Source organism: Fulmarus glacialis, unplaced genomic scaffold, assembly GCF_000690835.1.
Source record: "Fulmarus glacialis isolate BGI_N327 unplaced genomic scaffold, ASM69083v1 scaffold4632, whole genome shotgun sequence".
Classification (NCBI taxonomy): Eukaryota; Metazoa; Chordata; class Aves; order Procellariiformes; family Procellariidae; genus Fulmarus; species Fulmarus glacialis.
The window spans coordinates 76722-97975 of record NW_009195852.1 but is presented as its reverse complement, the minus strand read 5'-3'; the positions used below and the strand labels follow the sequence as shown (position 1 = coordinate 97975).

The 21254-nt window shown below is 35.9% G+C and overlaps 1 protein-coding gene across 1 annotated transcript in view; it reads right to left on the bottom strand.

Annotated features, from left to right (window-relative positions):
* Positions 1-21254, bottom strand: part of LOC104084398 (nesprin-1-like) — a gene marked incomplete at its 3' end in the record, with an annotated part of 87190 nt that overhangs the window by 16041 nt on the left and 49895 nt on the right. Inside the window, exons 27-40 of the mRNA XM_009588227.1 lie at positions 20759-20935; positions 19336-19476; positions 18175-18335; positions 15112-15262; positions 11585-11812; positions 10810-11043; positions 9099-9286; positions 8865-8988; positions 7452-7618; positions 5959-6112; positions 5049-5677; positions 4193-4372; positions 1825-2020; positions 53-211 (exon numbers count right to left, since the gene is read on the bottom strand). Coding sequence (XP_009586522.1) covers positions 53-211; positions 1825-2020; positions 4193-4372; positions 5049-5677; positions 5959-6112; positions 7452-7618; positions 8865-8988; positions 9099-9286; positions 10810-11043; positions 11585-11812; positions 15112-15262; positions 18175-18335; positions 19336-19476; positions 20759-20935 — 2889 coding nt within the window. The remainder of the gene's footprint in view (positions 1-52; positions 212-1824; positions 2021-4192; positions 4373-5048; positions 5678-5958; positions 6113-7451; positions 7619-8864; positions 8989-9098; positions 9287-10809; positions 11044-11584; positions 11813-15111; positions 15263-18174; positions 18336-19335; positions 19477-20758; positions 20936-21254) is intronic.

Sequence of the window (21254 nt, the reverse complement as noted above, 5' to 3'; positions counted from 1 at the left end):
ACCTTAGCCCAACTTAAAAACTGCATTCAGCATATAAACACCAGACTCTTACATCTAGCCATTTGTCCACTGTACAGTTCATATCTGTTTTTACCGCAGTGGAGTCGCAGTTATGCACTCTTTTCAATTCTGTTAACAAATGTTTGCCTTTATTGGTGAAAGTATCCAGGTCTTTCTGTTTATCACTCAGATCATTCTTGGCAGCTTCATGCTGTGGACATAAATATTTGTTTGTTTAATGAAGCCTTGAAGAAAGAAAGAAAAATCCAGTTCTCCAGGCACCCATCCCTAGCCCTGTGGTACATGTTATGCATTTGATAATTCGCATTCAGCATACCATCTAATATTTAACTATGCCACAAAATACAGAGCAACTGACATGGTTTTCTCATGAGCATAATCAAATAGTATGATTGTTCTTATAAATAAAGCACACAAGTGGGAATAATAAATTCTGAGTTTTCCCCACTTGGTAACCAGCTATCTTCAGGACTTAAGGCAAATATATTTTTTTTTTTTTTTATTATTCAGACTCTACATGTCTAAAATTGAATAATAAGAACCCATCATTGACTAACTAGTATCTAAAATTAGTTCTGGAATTACAGCAGGATAAACAGAGGGTGTTGCAAACAAAATTTAGAATTGTGAAACCCGTCACTCCTAGATAATCTGGAAAAGAAAAGTACAAATGTGTTCAGAAAGGAATTAGACAAAATCTTCAGGGCTACTAAGTTTGCAATTCTAAGAGTAGAGAAATCTTTCAAACGCTGTCACTGAAGAGGTGACAAAATACTGAGAAAGGATCACAGTAAGCATCTCATACTTTTTTCTTTAACAAATATTACAGATCAGATTATTAGAGATAAACTACTAATCTGGATGCAGTATGGTCACGTGGCCATGCCTACTTTATTATGGTAGGAGTTGTGCAAAATATTTATTGCGCTCCTACTCCTTCAGGCCTAGATGTGGCCGCTGTTGTAGCAGAGAATTCTCCACAGCCCAAGGCTCACATTAAGGAGAGGAATCATATGGAAGTTACATGCATTTCTTTGTTAGACTGGCAAGCTCTGTTCTGGCTTTCAGTTCTAGTTAAAATGTCTATTAAAAAGAGGCCATAAATACGCACAGTTTAGAATGAGGTTTATACAGATCTGACTGAAGAGTTTTTAATTAAGAGCTCAATAGGCTGCCAAATGAAATTACCCTCTGAATGAATGGAAAGAATTTAACTCAGAACTCTTTTTCCTCACAGGCTGATGGATAGCAGAATTTAGAATTTTAGAAATACGATCCAGTGAAATGAATGGAATGCAGGGATCCAAATTCCTTATCTTTGCTCAATGGCCAGTATCAACATTGTACCTGGAAAGAGACAGACATAAGAATTGCACACATCAGAAATGTTTTCTTTTGTTGACTTTTATGCATTCAAAAAATTACCCCAAATGGAAAAATATTAAAGTGTGTTGACTGGAAATATCCTCTCATACTATGATAGGAATATATTCTCAAGGTATATTTTATGTAAAGAGCAGATAACTCATGCTTTCCATATAAATTAACATTTTGCATTTCTAGGTGCTAAAATTGTAAATAGCAACAATCAAATACACATTAATGGATCTCACCAAAACGCTGAAATGACTATATTCTTTCCACATCAGAATCAGTACAATTTAAACCCTGAATGTCAGTGTGACAAGATTTGACAGTAAATTCAAGGAAATTCAAGCACAGCTCAAGGGCACCTTTCAAACAGAAAAATCCATCTAAATCAAAGATCATTTAAAACCCTCAAATGAAAATAAATGTAATTACCTTTGATAAAGTTCGCCTGACATCGTCATGATCCTTCCAAATGGATTTGATCACAGAAGCACTGTCAGCACTATCTATGACTTTCATTACGGTTGACTTCAAGCTCTGATATTCCTTCATCAGATCGATAAGAATGCAGGACTGCTCCTTTCTGTAATGTGAAAAGGCTGTGTTAGCACCATTTGCTGTCATGTTTCTGAAGGAAAGAGAATGTGACATAGCAATTCACCATAGGAAAATCAGGATGCAGTGCTAAACGTATTTTGGACAGCCAAGGAAATACTAATATTTAGGTTTTACGAATCACTGTGGGTTCATACATCACAGAACATCTCACTGAAGAGACAGTATATGAATCGCCATCTCATATATATCAGATGTCGAAGCAACTGACTTGAGCAAAAGAAAGATTGAAACTGGAATCCAAGCTTCTCACTTCCTAAGTTTAGCATCTTACTGACTGGAAACCACACTATAATGATGCTGGCACTTGCGGCTCATTTTTTTAAACTTGTTTCTTTAACTGGAGTATTTTTGGGGGTAAAAAGAAGCAGAAGTAAAGACTAAAGCAATGCAAGAGAAGTCTGACTATTTTGTCCTGCAGTTGTCACTTGCACACTTTTAGGTCTAAAACATTACATTCAATTTACCTGTCATTCTACTGAGAACAGAATAACCTGCTGTTAAGAACAGGCCTGATACATTTTTTCCACCCTCTCTCCAGAAAAGCCTATTTCTGCTCAGGCAATGGGAAGACTAATACTTTGGATATGTTTAGTTGTAGAACAGTGTTTGCAATGAAAGGAATTTGGGAAACATGACATGCCAAGAAAGAAAGGTAATTGCTTTAGGAGCTGGCTCTTCTCTGAATGCTCCAAAGAGCTCTCCAAAATAACCAGGTTCAGGAGGGTCTGAAATTGTGTCTATATGAGAGAGAAAACAGTTCAAAATAATTAAAATTAAATTAATAATTTAAACAAAAAATAACGTTATTTTTATGTTAGAAAGGAATCACGAGGTACCTGAGTATCTTTCAGTTTTAGGTATAAGGATGGCAACCATTACCCCAGTATGTGAAAACCGGACAATTCATTTACCCTCAATAACGCATCTATAAGGCAGGGACAGCTATTTCATGTTTTCTTCACTACCAGGCTGGTACTGTCTAGTTTCTGGCACATGTATGCAGAAATTACTTGTTTTACTATTATTAAGGACTTCTAGAGGTAAGAAAAATGGGTTGCAGCAACATGCAACATGAAATACAAATTAGCAGCAGTGCTGAAGAAAAAGGAGCAATGGACATTTTTAAACAAAGCTATTCTTTTCTTCCACTTAGTCCAGATTTATACATCTCTTAAAAATCCACTAGAAAACCAGACTGAATTCAGCTGGAAAAAAACACCAGAAATGCAATTCATGTAGCTGTGCATATTTTCAAGAGGGAAATAATACACAGAGCTGGTTAAGGGGCAGCATATTTACAAATATCTGTATGGTGTCAATCAAGAAAATAGAATAAAAGTATAGTATATAAACTAAAGGAAAAAAAAATTTTCAGCACAAATGAAATTTTTTAAATTCGTCGTTCCAGTACACCAACCCAGCAGTTACATGGGGATCACCAAATTGCATATGCCCACTGAAGTATTAGCCAGGCTTAGAACTGTTTTGCTTCTGCACTTAGACAAAATTTATGTACATTGAGGATGATGTAGTACTGAATGAATCTAGCACTTAATTTTACCATGCAAATTTAAAAAAGAACATTTGAAGAAGTTTTCTTTAAAGATGACAAAGAGGCAGCTAAGACAAAGAAAAGGGTAAGATGAAACTTTCTTTAGTTTCTTTAGTTCCTTTCTTTACCAACTTTCATTCACATGCAAAACTGTCTTATATCACTGATTATGCACTAATGATTGTTATGAGCCTGGTCCCTGGGGCAGACAGAAAGACTTAAATCTAAGAATGATTTAGGACCACTGAATATAGGGTTGTCAGAAACACATATCCAACAGAGAAGGAAAATATATGCTAGAAGGAAAGTATGTGCTAGTTGGAGTGATAGCGAAATCTCAATGGAGATTTCTTATTTTTCAGGAGAGTTAACTAACATGCAGCTAAAAGCCCAGTATATCTATAAGTACTGTCCTGAGGACCTATCTGTGTCTTTATTAATATTATAATTACAACTGGTACAAATATCCTGGTTTATACTGTGTTTTATCTTCACTCAGTGTTTAATATACAAGCCCTGTCTTTTATTGGGATTAATATGGCAAGAAGATATTAAATGTAAACAACTGGCTCTCTTTCCCCCACTAAAAGAATCCTCTCCTTTCTCACCTTAAGTCTAAGATCTACTTACTTTTCATGTATAACTGTCTTGGTATCCTCCCACAGAGATTCTAAGCGATTTATCTCTTCGTTGATCTCAGGAGCAAGTGTAGTATCTTTTTGGGCTATTTGTTTCGCTTTGTCCATGAGCCACTGAAGTTCATGCTGGTGAGAATTCAATTCTTCATCTAACTGGTTAAAGATCCTCAATCTGCAAGTTAAAAGGAAGGTTTCAAATTTACTTATCTTCACTTTTTTACAAGAGAGAAGAGGAGAAAGGAAGAATGAAACAGTTGCTGTTAGAGTTACTGTGCATAAAGTTTCTTTTTTCTAACATTTCCTACAATATCTTCAGAAAACAAAGTGTTATCTGGATTTTTTTCTGCTACAACTGGGCTCAGAATATGATTTTTCTGATACATATACAGCTATACAATTATATAGATACATATATGCCTTCACCTCACACAGTGACACTCAAATATTTAGATTAATACTTTATTATAGTAAGTGTGTTCAATTCCTTCAGCACATGTACAGTCTTCAATTCTGTAAGAGCAGAGATAGTTATGTTATACGGGATTTCTTATAGCTGTTTGGAGCTTGGATGCATTCAGACAAGTTCTGAGACAAAAATTTTCTTGACTGTTCTTTCAATATAAAAGATTAGCAGGACTTGCTAAACGTTCTACTCATGTTCTCCCTCCATCCAAACAGCTCACTTACTTACAAAATTTTATTAAGTAGATATATGGACCCATATATGCCTGGCAAGAAATAAGGTACCCAGGCAGAAAACTCACACATGCCTCCAACGCATCATAAAAAGTCTAGAGACTGCAAGCAAATGAAGAAGTGCCAATCTCAAGCATTAATACTGTTTTTACCTTTGCTGGAGGGCTTGTAGTGTTGCCTCCTTCAGGCCCTCCTTGTCAGCCTTTTCCTCGGTATCTTCAATACTCTTCAGTAGCTGTTCTTTACGTTCCATGAAAGATCTTCGCAAGGCTCCAAGAGCTTCTGCCTCACTCTGTTTAGTTCCCAGCAGGTTTTGAACTGCATCCAGTTCCAAGCACAGATTATCCACCACAGCCCTGCAGGAGGTCCTCTGCTCAGAAATGCTGTGTTTTAGATGATACTGGGCCTTAGTAAGGGAACCATCCAAACCGATGGCAACAGATTCCAGCCTGTTAAGATCTTGAATAACACCATTGAGTTCCTTCTCCAGTAATTCAGATTTAGCTTTATCCATATTTCCTGTTTGCTCCACTGTCTGCCTCAGCTGGTGGAGCACTCCTGATGCAGCACTATGGAGTTCCAGGAATACCCGCAGCTGATCCAGAGCCTCTTGTCTTTGGCAAGTTACTTGACTTGCCTCCTGGAAGATCTGAAAGCAATCTTCAGTCTTTCCCTGCAATGTCTGCTGGTCCTCTGGGCAGCTGAAAGAACACAATTTATCTACATGTTCCTTCAGACTTTGTAACTGCTGTTTCTTACTTTCAACTTCCATTGAGTGGTTCTATGGGAAAGAAAGAAAATAAGGTGGTGTTTCTTCTTCCAATCAAAGCTCAGAAAACTTTTTAGCCCTAAACTTGTGAGCAAAACAAGTACTACTGATGGATTTTCAGTAAGAACAGCTCAGTATTAAAATTTTGCTTTAAACTGGTCAATTAACAGAAAGCTGTGACTGAAACATTTATTTTCAAACAAATAAATGACCTCATGCTAGTTTTAGATGAATATGTAGCTGAATGCACTGTACAATTTTTCTGTCTTTAATATTTACATCCAAAAGTTTACCTTATTGTGAGATGCAGCTAGTTGTTGATCAGCTGTGTTTATCTCTGAAGTGGCTTGTAGTTCAGCAAGAAACTGCTTAATCCAGTCTGAAAACCTGAGCAGGAGCTCATCAAACTGCCCATGCTCAGCAACAAGAGATTGAAGGAAGTTGATCCTAAGGATGTCAGATGTAAATATGAAAGCATTTGATGTAAATTAGTCACTTCCCATAATCAAAACCACAGCTGACTGAACAGCATTAAAATCAATGTCAGGTGGAAGGAAAGAAGAAAACATTAATATATGTTACAAATGTGATGACTGCCGTGTTGATTTCTTAACTGGGGAATAACATAACTCTTGAAAGCACCAGTTTGGCTCTTTCCTGTTTCCACTGTTTTATTCATATCAATGGTTAGAAGTGTGTCCCAAATAATCAAGGTATGTTCTTCAACTTTTCTTCATGGTGGTAGTCCCAGCAAAGAGAATGATATTGATGGAAGATAAACTTCAGTTTTCAGACATAGCAATTCTGTTTGCCCTATCACCTGCAACACTGCATGTAAGGTCTCATCAATTAGGCAGGGGGTGAGTAACTGTATGCTCAATTTCCACTGAAGTAAGTGATGGTTAAGTCTGCTCAGAGGAACACAATTCAAAGGAGGAATTTGTCCAGAGGAGTACTCGGCACCTCGCAGAACTAAGTTTCTAAACCTTGACCTTAAAAAGGGCCTTGTCATCTACCTTCCCATTTCCCTTAAAAATTTCTCTACATAATTTTCAACATTAAATGTTATGTAGAAGATCATTATATTGTAAAACAATCGTATTGATAAAGCACCTAGAAAATTATGTTATTGACCAGGGTCTATTATTTAAGCTCCTTTACAAATAGCAAAATCATAGAATCATAGAAAAGAAATATGATTAGAAATAAAATCATAGAATCATAGAATCATAAAATAGAAAATATGTATGTTCATCACCAAAATAATTGAAATCTAAATACATGATAACATACAGTTTCAAAAAAGGAGGCAGTGTTCCTGAGCCTAACATGAGCCAGCAGCCTAGTAATTGAGCATTTATAGTATTTATGGCAAATAAAAACTTCAAAGAGGGTTTGAAAAGATAATAGTGTGACTTTGCACAAGATAAAGCATATAACTGAAAAAAGGAAGAGCAGATATTACAGATTTTGGAAGTAACTTAGCAAGTCACTTGGGAAATTGTAACCGAGGAAATGCAACATTATCTTAATTTCCTGCCCCACATGCCTTCAAACAGAACTCTTCTATCAAAAAAATAGGGAGAGATTATGCCAAAAAAACCAGCATGATAAATCTGTGGGATTCCCCATACCCCATTCCTGGGAGCTCAGTGTTCAATATTAATCTTAAACCTTTGTTTTCCTGATGGTAATACCCTAAAAAACTATGTTTCAGGATTGGGATTGCTCATCTGGATATTGGTTACTCTCATGTAACATATAAAAAACATTCTGAAGCACGAACCTTTTATCAACAGTTTGTGGTAAAGCTTTCCATCTCTCATCCAGCTCCTCAAATTTTTCTGTTATTGTTTTCACACACTGTTTGGAAGCTGTTGGAAATAGTGACTCATTTAACTGTAATAGGCTCGCATAGACTGAAGCATGGGACTCAATATCTGCTCGCAAATCCTGGGAAAATAATGGAATTTACAGCTTTTAGATTAAATATGGCTTCATATTATGCAAAATAACAAAAATAATAAAAAATCAGCTAGGGATTTCCAGTACACCACTTTGAGACAAGTGAATGAACACATCAAATCCTTGGAGGAATTGAGGTCTATTAGGACAAGCAGGTACTCGACACCTCTCAGACAGCTAAATCTGCAACTGCAATTCAGTGAGGATTCATCGAAGGTTTTTTTTTTTCTCCTTTAGGACAAAGTGCAACCTTTCCACACAGCTCTACTGTATGATGAAAGTGGCTAAAATCAAGACTAGGTTTTGCAACATATTTTGTGTGTAGCAACGGAATTGTGAGGAAATGTTGCAAATTGGCCCAAACAAAAAACCAAAACCCAAAATAATTTTCCTTCTCTTCAGTAATATTTAAAACTGAAATTATGGACTCATTAGCTTCATGGAGGGTATAAAAGATGCTACATTTGGCCAACTGCTTCATATTAATCTAAAAACAAATGGCAAAAATTCCAAGAGAAGGCATACTTTAGAATAGGATGAAAATCTTGTGTTTAAAAAAAAAATCAGAAACAAGAATTTCATTGTGAATTCAAAGCTCAATTTCATTGAGCATTTTGTCATCTGAGCAACTTTCCTCACATGCAAAAAAAGAAAAGTAGCATTGTCTAACAAAGGAATTTCTCTAGAGAAAGGATCCTCTGGCAAGCAGACCAATGTCCTTCTTTGACAGATAAGAGATATACCAGAGATATACCAGGGCGTTACTTTTCTTGAGCTGTTGTATTATATTTGCAAATAACGTTCTTCCTGTCATTTTCTTGTCTTTTCATAGAATCATAGAATCATAGAATCATTAAGGTTGGAAAAGACCTCTAAGATCATCAAGTCCAACAGTCAACCCAACACCACCATGCCCACTAAACCATGTCCCTAAGCGCCTCATCTACACGTCTTTTAAATACTTCCAGGGATGGTGACTCCACCACTTCCCTGGGCAGCCTGTTCCAAGGCCTGACCACTCTTTCAGTAAAGAAGTTTTTCCTGATGTCCAGTCTAAACCTCCCTTGGCGCAACTTTTATAAATAACAACAGTGATAAAGTAACACTTCCCTAGGACATTTCCAAAGCCCAGAATCAAGTGACTTGTCAGACTACAATTGAGCAAGTCCATCCTTTAAAAGACACAGAAACAAACCAGGAAATGTAGGGGGACAATCTTTCAGTTGAAACGTACCTGCAGTGACTGCAGTTCACCTTCCAGTTTAACTCTGTCAGCAGAAATGTACTGCTCTGAAGGACTGGCTGTAGCTTCACACCCCTCCAACCAGGTCAGGAAGGCAGACAGTTCCTTCTCCTGCCTAACAAAATCACAACATAGAGTTACCAACTCAAGTCGTCCCCTTGGTCTCACGCACTGACTGCAGGAAGGTCTCTGTGTCCATCGTAACAGACATGAGAGTCTACTCACTTCTGCCAGTGAGCCAGAAGAGTCTCTAATAAGGCCTGTTTCTCTTTAGCATTTTCTAGCACCTCTTCATATTTGTGCTGTAATGCTGTAACCTCCTGAGTAGCTTTTTCTTTGTTGGCTACCTTTCGGGCACAGGCTGAGAGAGAGGCCAGAGTGCTGCTCAGTTTTTCCACAGTGTGACAAAAGTCCTAACAAACATGTAAAAGAAACAGAAGTCACATACATAAACAACAGAGCTACGGTAATGATGCTGGGAAAAAATCGGTACTTCTACTCAAAGATTGAAGCAATGCTACATCCATCAGATCATGAAGTCACTGCATAGCTTACATTTCACTCAGATCTATCCTAGATACACGTCCCAAGTATATCAACTGACTAGCTTGTAGTGGGGAAAGACTTTCCTAAGAACAGTGTTAAAGAAAAAACAGTCAGCAACAAAAGGGTCAGATCTTCTGAACGGGCCAAAGCTCCAAATTCCCTAATACCTGTCTAAGAGTTCCTCTAATTTATACATAGACAGTAAATACAATAGCTCACTCCAACATGTGAGGACTGTCAGACTCACAACCCATGTCATGACATGGAAGAGGTAGGGAACAGTTACTGTGAACTTCCGTCAGCATTAGCTAAAGGTCTTTTTCATAGAAATGGCATCTGATGTTGACAACCAGTGTTGCCATATCTAGAGAGCTGGGAAACTTGTTCATATGAAAAGAATTGAAATGTAGTATAATGAGTTAGAAAAGCACAAAATGAAATAGATTTAAGACCACTAAAGTTCCAACTCACAAGTGTGCAATAATAACAACAGTAGTAATGGTTTTAATTACAGTCATGAAAGAAATCATATAAAGGAGGAAATGTGAATTATACAGCAACAAGCTGCTGATATTTAAACAAAATAATAAAAAATAATTTAACATTCAGGCATTGAATCATCATGATCCCGCAGGCAGGACATGAGTTTACAATAGCATACTCAGCGTATTCATAATGTTTAAAAGCCAGTAACAATAATAATTATATGTGCTGTCTGAGTAAATTCTCCATATGCAAAATATTTTTCCTCAACAAGTAGCAAGCTTTTTTGAAACAGACAGGCCAGGTCTTCCTTGCATACAGCCTTTGCAAGTAGGTACCATTAAGTTCAGAAGAAATTATATGTATTTTACTGCAAGAAGAATATGACTAAAAGTTTTTACAATATTTTCTTAGAAAGGAAGACAATGATTATTGTGGGAAGAACACATCACAAACTCATAGACACAGACAAAAATGCTACACCAAATTCCCTGAGATTTGGGATTTTTTGTAGTTTGAATACCAACCCAATGTTTGTTTTCCTTTTGTAATGGACTGAACAAAATGTCCAAACACCCATGGATTTCTGGCATCACTGATAAAAGTTCGTCAGTTTAAACTCTGTCCAGTCTCTGCATTGTCCAAGAGAAACTACTTCCAAAGTTTCATCAAAAGCTTTGAGGAAAAATGTCTAACAGACATGTTTCTTATCTTCTATTTTTCATAATGTTTTAGATGTGTAAAATTAAAAACAAGAACCTGAAGGATTAATTCATACTTTTAGGCTTCCCTTTCTCTAGAGTGGGGAAAAAACTCTCCAAGCCTGTCTGAAATGGTGAGAAGAAATAGCTGAGGAAGCCTGCTTAAGGCTTCCCTAGGGCTGCCCACCCCAACAGGCAGTCCTTGCCTCCTCCTGCCTCCACCCGGGGCTGTGTGGCATCAGCCAGCCCCTGGTCTGGAGGTCACTGGCATTTCTGTGAGGAGGCCAGTGTGGCACCGTTTCCCTGGACTCGGTGGCAGGAATCGCTGGCCGCACGCTCACCGTGCAATCCTGAAGGGCTGCGTACGTTGCGGCTGATGAAGAGCATGATGTGAGAGGCTCAGCTAGCTTAGCTTCAAATTCAAACACTGCCCGCTGCACCTATGAAGAAAAGGCAAACCAGAGAGTCTAAAGCCAGCAGGAAATATATAAATGATGCTTTAAATAACATCTTTTAAATACTTAGTGCTAAGAGAATATGATATCCTAAGATTTTGTAGTGCTGAGTGCCCTTTTGAAGTTAAAAGATGCTAACTGTGCTCAGCTCCTTGTGACTGGGGCAATAATAGTATTTAGATTATTTTCCTTATGACCTACTAACAACCCAAGATTGAAGTTAAAGTGTTTATAAGAAGTATGTGTATGTGTAAGAATTATTAGTGCAATATCCAAGAAAATCACTTAGGTTTTCTAAAAGACAGCATAATTTTTTGAGTGTGTATATTTTAGTGTCTTCCTGAACCCGCCTTTTAAGTCATTCAAAGCACAAATTTACATATAGAGGTCTTGCAATTATCTTACAAATCTACTCCTATATTCTAGTCCATCCTATTATAATAAGCATTTTATATTCAATTTTGGAAAAATAAAGAGTAATTCTATAAATTGCTGCAAACAATCCATTAGATTTTGCGTTGTCTACCTGTTTAAGACTTTCTTCATATTTCTGCTGTGCTGATGCATTCCCTGTGATTGTTCCTTCCAGTCTCTGTGCATGATCTCTTAGCTCTTCCCAATACCTTTTGACCTGAGTCAATTTGGCTTTAATATGTGCATGTTCTCCAGAGGTAACAAACTGGGAAAAAGACTCAGCTTCCTCTTCTAGTTTTGAGATTCCAGTTATTTTACCATCTATTTCTTTATTAATAACCTAAAACGTAAAGTAATAATAAATAAAGAAGCACAATAGGTTTTTAATTATCAGAATAGTATTTTCTATTTCCTTCTTTTACCTGAGCTCCATTAAGAAAGTAAGAGGAGAGTTCATTGACCACTTGAAATAACTGGTTATAAAAGTCTTTAATATGCTCTGTAAATTCCCTTTTTCTTCTTGAAATTAGCACTGGAAAAGGTTTAAAAAACAGCCTGCCCTAAAAACCATGTCTATGAAGAGGAATTAGAATTGCCCGAGGTGCATATTTTCATAAGCAGACAAGATGGTTCATATTTTAGCATCTCTTACTTCACAGCAAATTAATACACAATTCTCTTAAAGATTCAAAATAAGTACAGGATGAAAAAAAGTAAGTGTATAACTGAAAACGATATCGTTGAAGAGCTGAACCCTAACAGGTGATTACTTGTGTTTAGTAGGCACTTACAAAATAAAACATGCTATGATTTGAAAACAAATAGAGATTGTTTTCATTTTCTAATTTAAAATTCTATGGTATAATAAAGAGTAAATTAAATTAGATTATGAGGTAGGGTGAGTGTGCCCTCAGGCAGAGGATTAAATAAAGAACCACATTACAATATAAATAGGAAGCCATGAAACCAGAGTGATAACGGCCTTTGGTACTTTTCAGCTGTCTTCTACATCAATTAGTAAATGCATAAAGACAAACTAGCACTGGCTTTACATTTCATTAGCTGCATGACAGCAACTGTCTCCTATCTTTTGCACTTGTTTTTATTGCAATTTGGAGGCAAACCTGAAAGCTACAATATCCAAGACAGAAACTTACGGTGTTTCACATTCAGTGGCTATTTATTCAGTAAGCATTGGTGAACTTGGAAGTAAGATTTTTTTTCACAATAGAATTCTTTTAATTTCTGCTGATGTAGCATGTCCATGGAGCTTTTCTCAAAAGCAGTGAAAAACACTCATTGGGAGAGAATTGAAAGAGCCAAGAGTGCTCTTTGAAATTGAAATAAGCAATAGCATTCTCAGATATAAAAATGTTAAGATATGTATGTATATGACATCAACCAAAAACTTTCCTGAAAATGCACTCTCAAAAGCATAGAAAGTGCCCACCTTCTGCTATAATTGTGATAAAAATATGGTATCTTGCTTGCCATTATAAAGCTTAGGAGTGGCTTACTGCAACATTCAGAGTCTAGAATTAGCAGGGTGACAGTACAGAAAAAAATGTGGTGCTGCAAGCATTTATAGTGTCTCTTTATGCGATACATTCTGAATTAATTTGGATTATAAAATATCTTTTTTGCATGAGAATACAGGGCTGAGGAAAAAGACTGGATTTGCGGCCCTGAAGCTGAAATTATCTAACAATGCAGCAGAAACAAATGAGGCAGCGCTTTCTTACTCCCACGTTATTCTGTTAAATTCACTCAGTTACATAAAAGAAGGTGGATAATTGAGGCCTTCAAACTCTCACCGAGTCTGCCACCAATGGTAACTACTTGTGATAACTGTCATTTTGTCCACCAGGAATTTCGGAGAAATGCGTAGGTGAAAATCTGGCTCTGCTGAAGTCATTGGGGTTTTGCAATCAATGTCACCAAAAGCAGAATATTACCACTGTGTATCATAATTACATTCAGCTGACCCCAGGTTTTTTATCTGGTCAGCCAAAGACATCAGGGAACACACCATTTTTTTTAGTGTATTTGCCTCATATTGCAATATTCCTTACTAATATGTTGTTCTAGAAATTATGAATGAGGTATGCTGATTAGCATTGTGACACAGACTAACGCATCAGGAAACTCACAACAAAACATAACAAATGCTTCAAAATCAGGCACAAAGCAATGCTGCTGAAGAAGACCTCCAGCTATGTCCACGTATCAGAGGTTAGATGACTCGTTTCACATATCACAGTTCATAAAGCTGGTTTGTTCATCACCCTAGGCTTTATCTGGAGGATTTTCTCTGCTTTATGTCTGTTCACTCAGACATCTATAAAAATTACCTGCTGACCGTTTTCTTTCTGTCATGATGTTTAAATGAAGAAGGATTATGTTGGCATTTTCAAAAACTTGCAATGCAGTGTAAAAATTACTGTTTATCTGCATATACAGCAAGGAACAGCCTTTCTGGGAAATTGGCTTGAATGGACTAGTAGGGCTTAACTAGGCTCCATTTAGACAGACAAGAGCTGTTGTCACACTGTAATGCAATATTAATATCATTTGATGCACTTACTTTCTGTCTTAAACATTTGAATCCTATCTAGTAACTACTGAAAAGTACAGCTACATGACAGTGTATGCCAGTGGAATAAACGCATATGTATTATTTCACAAGGAAACTGCTTTTGAATTGCTGTGGCGATGAAGCAAGAATTCAAGCATTGTTTTATTCTTCAATGATGAAATCAAGAGATTTTATTTATTTGGTGTATGTAAAGTTGTGAGCAAATTAAGAAAGGAAAATGTGTTGATAAACTGTTTCTGTCACATGAAACAAATGACTTATGGGATCCTTTGGAAATACTTGGTGTCAATCTGGTCCATGACTGCAAGCAGCTGTACACCTGTGCACTTTCTGAAGAGCAAGTAGGTCGCAGAATAAAGAAAATGGAGTGTGCACTGCATATTGAAAAACTCTGTCCCCTGAAAAACATGCAGTTTCAGAGGAGGTATGTTTTCATTTGTGGGAGGAGATGAAGTCAGCCCTTGAAATGCAATGCTTGGAGACAATATGCACCTCAGTTAGCAATAAGAAACTAAAACACTACAGGAATGTACACAGAATTTAAGACAGTGTAAATATAATAGCAATAAATGGTATGTAGGTTTGCAAGCTACCAAAAGCAATCGTTTCTTTATTATTTCAGCATAAAAGATACATAAATCAAGTTATAACTTTAGCTTGCAAGATTAAAATCAAGTTCTATATCCACTAGCTGATGTATGTTTTAAAGTAAAAAAGCTTTATACACCTTGTATTTATGTAGCTATTTTGTATACCAGTTGAGATGATTCAAAAAATAAGAAGAGTATAAATTAAATAGTATTTTTAACCATACACACAAAGGCTCCATATATATAAACTAAACACTAACAGAGAAGGCAGCCTGTAAGAATTTTCCTTTAGTTTATGTAAAACCTTACTGCTTGGTATATTCGTGTACAAAGCGTGCCATCATTACATCATGGTAGTTCTGAAATGTGTAAAATGTCTGTTCTCCCATTTGGCCTCTAGCAAAATGACAGATAAATGGACTTTTAATGCTAAACATAACAAGAACTAATCACCTTGATTTGGCTGATCTGTATGTCCAAAGGAGATGATGATGTTTCCAAAGTTTCCAGTTCTTTTTCTTGTTCAGCTATCCAGATGGACAGAGCTTCAAAATTATTGCCAAAATGATCCCACTTGTTTTTCACCATTTCCATGCTTTTAATACTAAAATTAACCAAATTAATTAGAGAGAATAAACAGTTTAATATGATGAAACTGCCCATATTCTTGCTAGAATAACTTATTCAATCTACAGGAGGGTTATTTTAAAAACTCCTGCTTTTAGAGGACAAGTTGTGCACCTAAATTCAAACTTGGTTCTCTTTTAGACTACACCCGAAGTCAAACAATTATATTAACCATAGTGGGGACACCAAGAGGTGAAACAGAGTACAGCTTCATTCATCATCTGTACATCAAGAATCTCATCATAGCAGGAAGAGAACGGAAAAGTAACGTAAATATGATTTCTATGAAATAATGTGGAATTAGGATTATATCAGATATCTAAAAACTGAGTGCCTAGATGTTAGTCATTTAGTCACTAGAAAAGAATGATTAAAACCAGTGTATTGTGGATGTACATATATTCACCAATGCTTGACCACTTTATTAAACTTGTTTTTTTGTAACAGCAATCTGACTATCTTATAGGAAGTCTGTGATTTCTGAGGCAATGATTTCATATTGAGCCAAAGAATTAACAACAGAGATGAGTCAACTACCTCGAAGTTAATAGATCTATATTCTTTGAAACATACATTATAGGTATGTTAAACAGAGACAGATTATGACTGATTCCTGTAAATAGTGGATAGCAAACAAAGCACGCTTTTTTTTTTGTCACAAGAAAGAAGTCTAAGGCCCTTATAAGATCTAACAGCATTAACTTCCAGTATACAAGTTTCTGCTCCTTTCAAGTCATTGTAAAGAAACCACTGCTAATGTAGGCCCTACACACAGCTTGTAAAACATGCATTTTCTATTTCACTGAAAATATTAAAATTTCATCAGAAAAGTTTGAATATTACAAAATTCCAAAATACATTTTCGTTTTAAATATAGCCTTAAAAACCATTCCATGTTAAAAAGTTTTTGTTTTATTTTCTTTTTTCCCCCTCATTAAAGCTAGAGGAAGCTTTAAGAAAAGATGTAGTCTAAAAATGTAAAAATTGGCCTTTTTATTTTTTCTTATTTATTTTCAAAATTAAAAAAAAATTAGCAATGTCAACAGCATTTACTGATAAGAATGTATTCAAATTCAAGTTATTTGCAGGAAAATAAAGTGCAAAAATATTTCACTCAAGTTCAGCCTAAGAAAATACAGTGGGAAATCAGAATCAAGGGACCAAATCAGTGGCACAACAGCTGAAAATCCTTCGCCTTTGTATCTGCCTTCCTTAAAGTTGTAAGAAAGCCGCAGACTATGAAGAATATAGTCCCAAACATGCTGCACAGCTACACATGATCTCCTTGGAAAACAAATGTGCTAAGTGTGCTCAGCATAGTAGCTGACTATGGACAGCTGCTCAAACTTTTCTTTCCCTTTCCTGTTCATTGGCATAGTATGTACCATATGTATTCGGTATTTGGAATACCTTCACTTTAAATTACTCGGCCAAGTTTTTTATTGATGATGCGAGTTACAACATAACTCTTACACACTGATTATATGTTCTGTAGATTCACTATAGAGAGTTGTATATATTTGCCACTGATTATATGTTCTGTAGATTCACTATAGAGAGTTATATATATTTGCATGTTTTGCAGAAGGGATTTATTTTTTTATTATCTGTCACAGTACCACAGACATTCTGTACAATCCATACATTCAACTAAAACCTATTTCATATCTACATTGAAAGGGGATATCAATGATGGCTTTCATTTAAAAATAGATGACATTATTAAAAAAAGTGAATATTCATTGTTGGAAGGATGAATTTCTTGAATTGAAAAATCACACTAGTTTTCTCTCTAATATTGGAGAAAACAATGTATAAGTGAAGTATTCAGTAAGGTATGGTAGAATTTGACTGCAAATCACTGTAATACTTCATATTGGAGAAACTGTTATGTAAAAAAATTAGACCATCAATAATCAGAAAGTTACATCTGCTGCAGAGGCTAGTTATTCTGTTTTACAACTGTTCTTTTACATCAGGAAGAAAACAGCACCAAATTAAAGTCAGATTAGCATGACAATGGTCAATAGGGGAAAAAACCCAATAATGTGGGCATTGCCCTTCACTCATATTCAGATGGAGGTCGTGGTACCTGCTTAAACTTATACAGCAAAGTATTCTATGTAGTAATTCCAGTAAGACAATATAGAATTGTCACATATATCCATGACTTGTGTATCAGATCTAATATATGCAAATACTAATTTCATACACACATATAATGTATGTGTCTATAGATAAAATGAGAACAGCAACAGCTGCAGTTGAGTAACTTGAGTTCAATAACTGAGTTACTTGAGAAAAGAGATTAAATTTTTACAAATACAAAAAGCTACAAATATTTACAGGATTTAACAACATTTCCTTGGAGTTTGAACTTTCAGTTTTTAAACAAAATTTGGCAAATTATGCCTTTGTTATTTGCAACAGCAGAAGCAGCTTTTGATATTGCCCATGAAATAAAATCTGGGCATTCAGCTAAGATGAAGGCACTTCTTGACATTCCTATGGAGAAAGTGGAATACTGAAAACCGAGGCAAATATGGTAAATGTGCTGTTCTCATACTTGCACTGAGATTTTTCTTTCTAAAAGAGTCTAGTACCTCAAGAATGAGTTTAATCATTCCTTCTTCACAAGACTGGGGCTTAAAGATAAGTGACAGGTTAAATGTAACTAACAGTGGTTTTATAAACTACGTATTATTAAACAAAGATTTTGTTTATTTGCACACACTCTTTTGACATGTTTGGTACTATAACCTGGTTACTATGCCACAGCAAGCTGTAAATGACGGAGCTGATGAGACAACACAAAATGCTGACAAGGTATTCTAGAAATCTGATACAATCATAGTGGAGAATAAATATTAGGACTTGTTAAGAACATACTCTTCTTCAAGAGTAACTTCCACTTTTTTCACTTGTTCTTGGAGTGATTTTGCCTGCTGTTGAAGGGACTGCTTGTTCTTTGAACCAAGCTGTATCTCAGAAGAATTCTTCACCAAATTCTCAGCCTGCACTGCCATTGCTTCAGTCTGTTTAGAAAGTTCCTGTAAGGATGCAAGACACGTTAATACACAGTTTCATATATTTACACAAAAAGTATTTTTCCTCAATATCTGGTTAGAAAACATATCTGTGTCCTATATGTATATTTTGAATGTGTAAATACATAAAAACAACCTCTGAAGAAAGTTATTTTCATGTGGCATTTAAGAAATGCTCATTTGAGCAAACTAGCTTGAATAAAATTTAGCAAGGGAAACTATATGTCCAAAACAATCAATCAAAATTTATTCTATAGCTCTTCAAGAAATTTATTTGTGAATTGTCAAAGATTATATGCATCTTTGTTTAATCTTTAGATCCTACCCTTTACAGAGAGGATTTTGCAGTATCCTGTAGCTTCTATCTCATTTTGTTTAACAGCTACTTTCTGTCACAAACGGTAAACCCATGCACCAGAACAATGGATGCTGAGCATAACCAAGATATGTAAAATTTAGTATTAGATTCATCAAAGGGTAAAAAAGCATGAAAAGCACGGCACTTAGGAAAGCCAATCACTACTATTACTTCTGTATTAGTAAATAAAATGGGCTGGGATTCCGTGTTAAGGGCAAGTGTCATGTTATGGCTTATGTCCGTATTGTAGAAGTCTCTCCTTTTTCTCCTCAGGATTAAAAGAGTGCTAGTTGGCACAGTCCACATAACCTTGCCAAAGAGCACGCTATTGATGTTGATATGCCAGTGCTTGACACTGTTTAGCTTACTAGTATAGATGATTTTACCGAGCATCAAATGGGAAGTCCTCAAAATCATTTTACCTTCCATACATGTGCTTCAGATGCAGATTTTGAGTAATTCTTCATGATCTTTTAATAAAATAACTTTTTACCTCTAAACAGTTTATGCAGTCTCTAATCTGTATACGCAATTTGCACCAGCATTAACAGGAAACCATGCAAAGATTGAAGGCAATACTCTCACTACATGTTAACAAGCAAGGCAGAAAGATATTTCAGTTCCTGTATTTCACACAGTGAATACCTTTGTCTGATCCAGTTCTGAGGAGAGGCTCTCTAAACTGCTAAAGTTTAAGATACGTTCAAGTGCAGAGCTTGCTTGATTGAGATATTTTACTACTGTTTCTTTGTCCCTTTCAAACTGGTCCCATTTATTTATTGTGACCTACAAAAACAAACGAACAAACAAAACCCAAAACAGGAAGACAAAGACAAAAAGATCAAAGGGAAGGAAAAAAGAATTTCATTGTAAGTTACCGAAGAAGGAAAACAGAGAAAAGACCTGACATAAAATAAAACAATTTCTCCTGAAAAGCTGTCTACTCTACAGATGAAACTGTTCTGAAACCAATAAAAGAAGTTTTCCCTTGAATTTTCACTGATTCATACAGCACTGTCCAAAAAAGCACTGTTCTCTAAGGAGCCACCAATATTTAAATCTTATATTTGAATGTCCAATAAGAAGTCCGAAGTAATAAATGCAGATGCTTATGCTTATGGTGACAGGTAGTCAACAATACCTAAAAGCATTTTCAAGTTCTCTAATGAAATAAATTACAGTCAAATGATAGAAGAAAATCTCTACTCATAGGAAACTCACACATAGGAATCTATCTGTTCTTTTCTGATAATGTAAAATTTTGATTAACATACAGCATTTAATTACCAGTCACAAGAATTATGACAGTATAAACAGATTTCTTCTTGATTCTGAAGTAAAGCAAGGCCTGAGTTAAGAATTTATATATGGGATTCCTTAGAAAAAAATTGGTTTCAATAATAAATTCTTACATTAAGAAGTTATCTGAGCTCTATCAATCATGTTTTTCATCTTGTGTTTTATCATGGGAAATAGTTTTGATGACTTTAAACATTTGTGTGAAATAGTGGACAGCTAGATTACCGTTCTGCTCAGAGAAATGTAAAGGACAACTCAGATATGGGCACAAGAAGCTATAAATTCTAATTCCAGTTCAGTCAGGGATTAGTTATACAACCTGGAGCAATCCATTTGATTTCTCTGTGACTGTATTTTAGTACAACAGCAGTTGTGAGGATTATATTTGCACAACATTAGGTGTTATTAATCTAATATCAAGCCTAAAGACTCTCAATTACAGGGCAATGTCATCTTTAGTAGCCAGGGGAGACAGCCGATCTAAAAATTAATTCACAGATAAATTATTTAAAATATCTATTATGACTGAATAGTTGGGACTTCTAAACACTTCCAAACAGAATGCTGTTTCTTTATTAATAAAGAGGCATCCAGCAGCTTCAAGAAGTTTTCATGGAGGTACTGATCATGAAAACCCCAAGGACGAAGATTCAGAGGTGAGACAGTGAGCTCAGAATTTTTATGTTAAAAAAATTGGTTTTTTACTAAGCTAAAAAAAAAAGAAAAAGAAGAAATCACAGGTTTTTATTTCTATTTCCAAAGGACCCACCTGCAGTTGCTCTTCACGTTTCTCCATAGTCTGCTGCATGTTCTCCAATGTTCCTTCCAACTTCTGTAAATCCTCTTGCATTGTGCTGGGCAGTCCACCTTCAATCTGCAACTGTTTAGCTTGGGAAATCTGCTGTTGCACATCTTGCCTCTTTGCACGGAGTCTCCTTGTCCTTTGCTAAAAAGATTCATCCAACAGGAACGAATAGACTTTTTAGCTCCTTTGGGAAACTGGCACAATGAAACCACTTTCTGCTTTTGCAGGGGTATGCAATGAGAATAACAGATAAAGGGATAAACTGTGGCAAGTATTCTTGAAAGTCTCATATACACATCAAGTATATGCTTTGGGTTCCAAAATGTGTATACATCTTTTGTGGCGTACAAATGGGAGAGAAAGAGTGACAGTATGGCCATTTATCCAAAGCAATATTTTAGAAAGCAGAAGACCCAAGACCCAAGCAGAACGCCAGTTGAGCAACTGCAGCAGTAGCCAC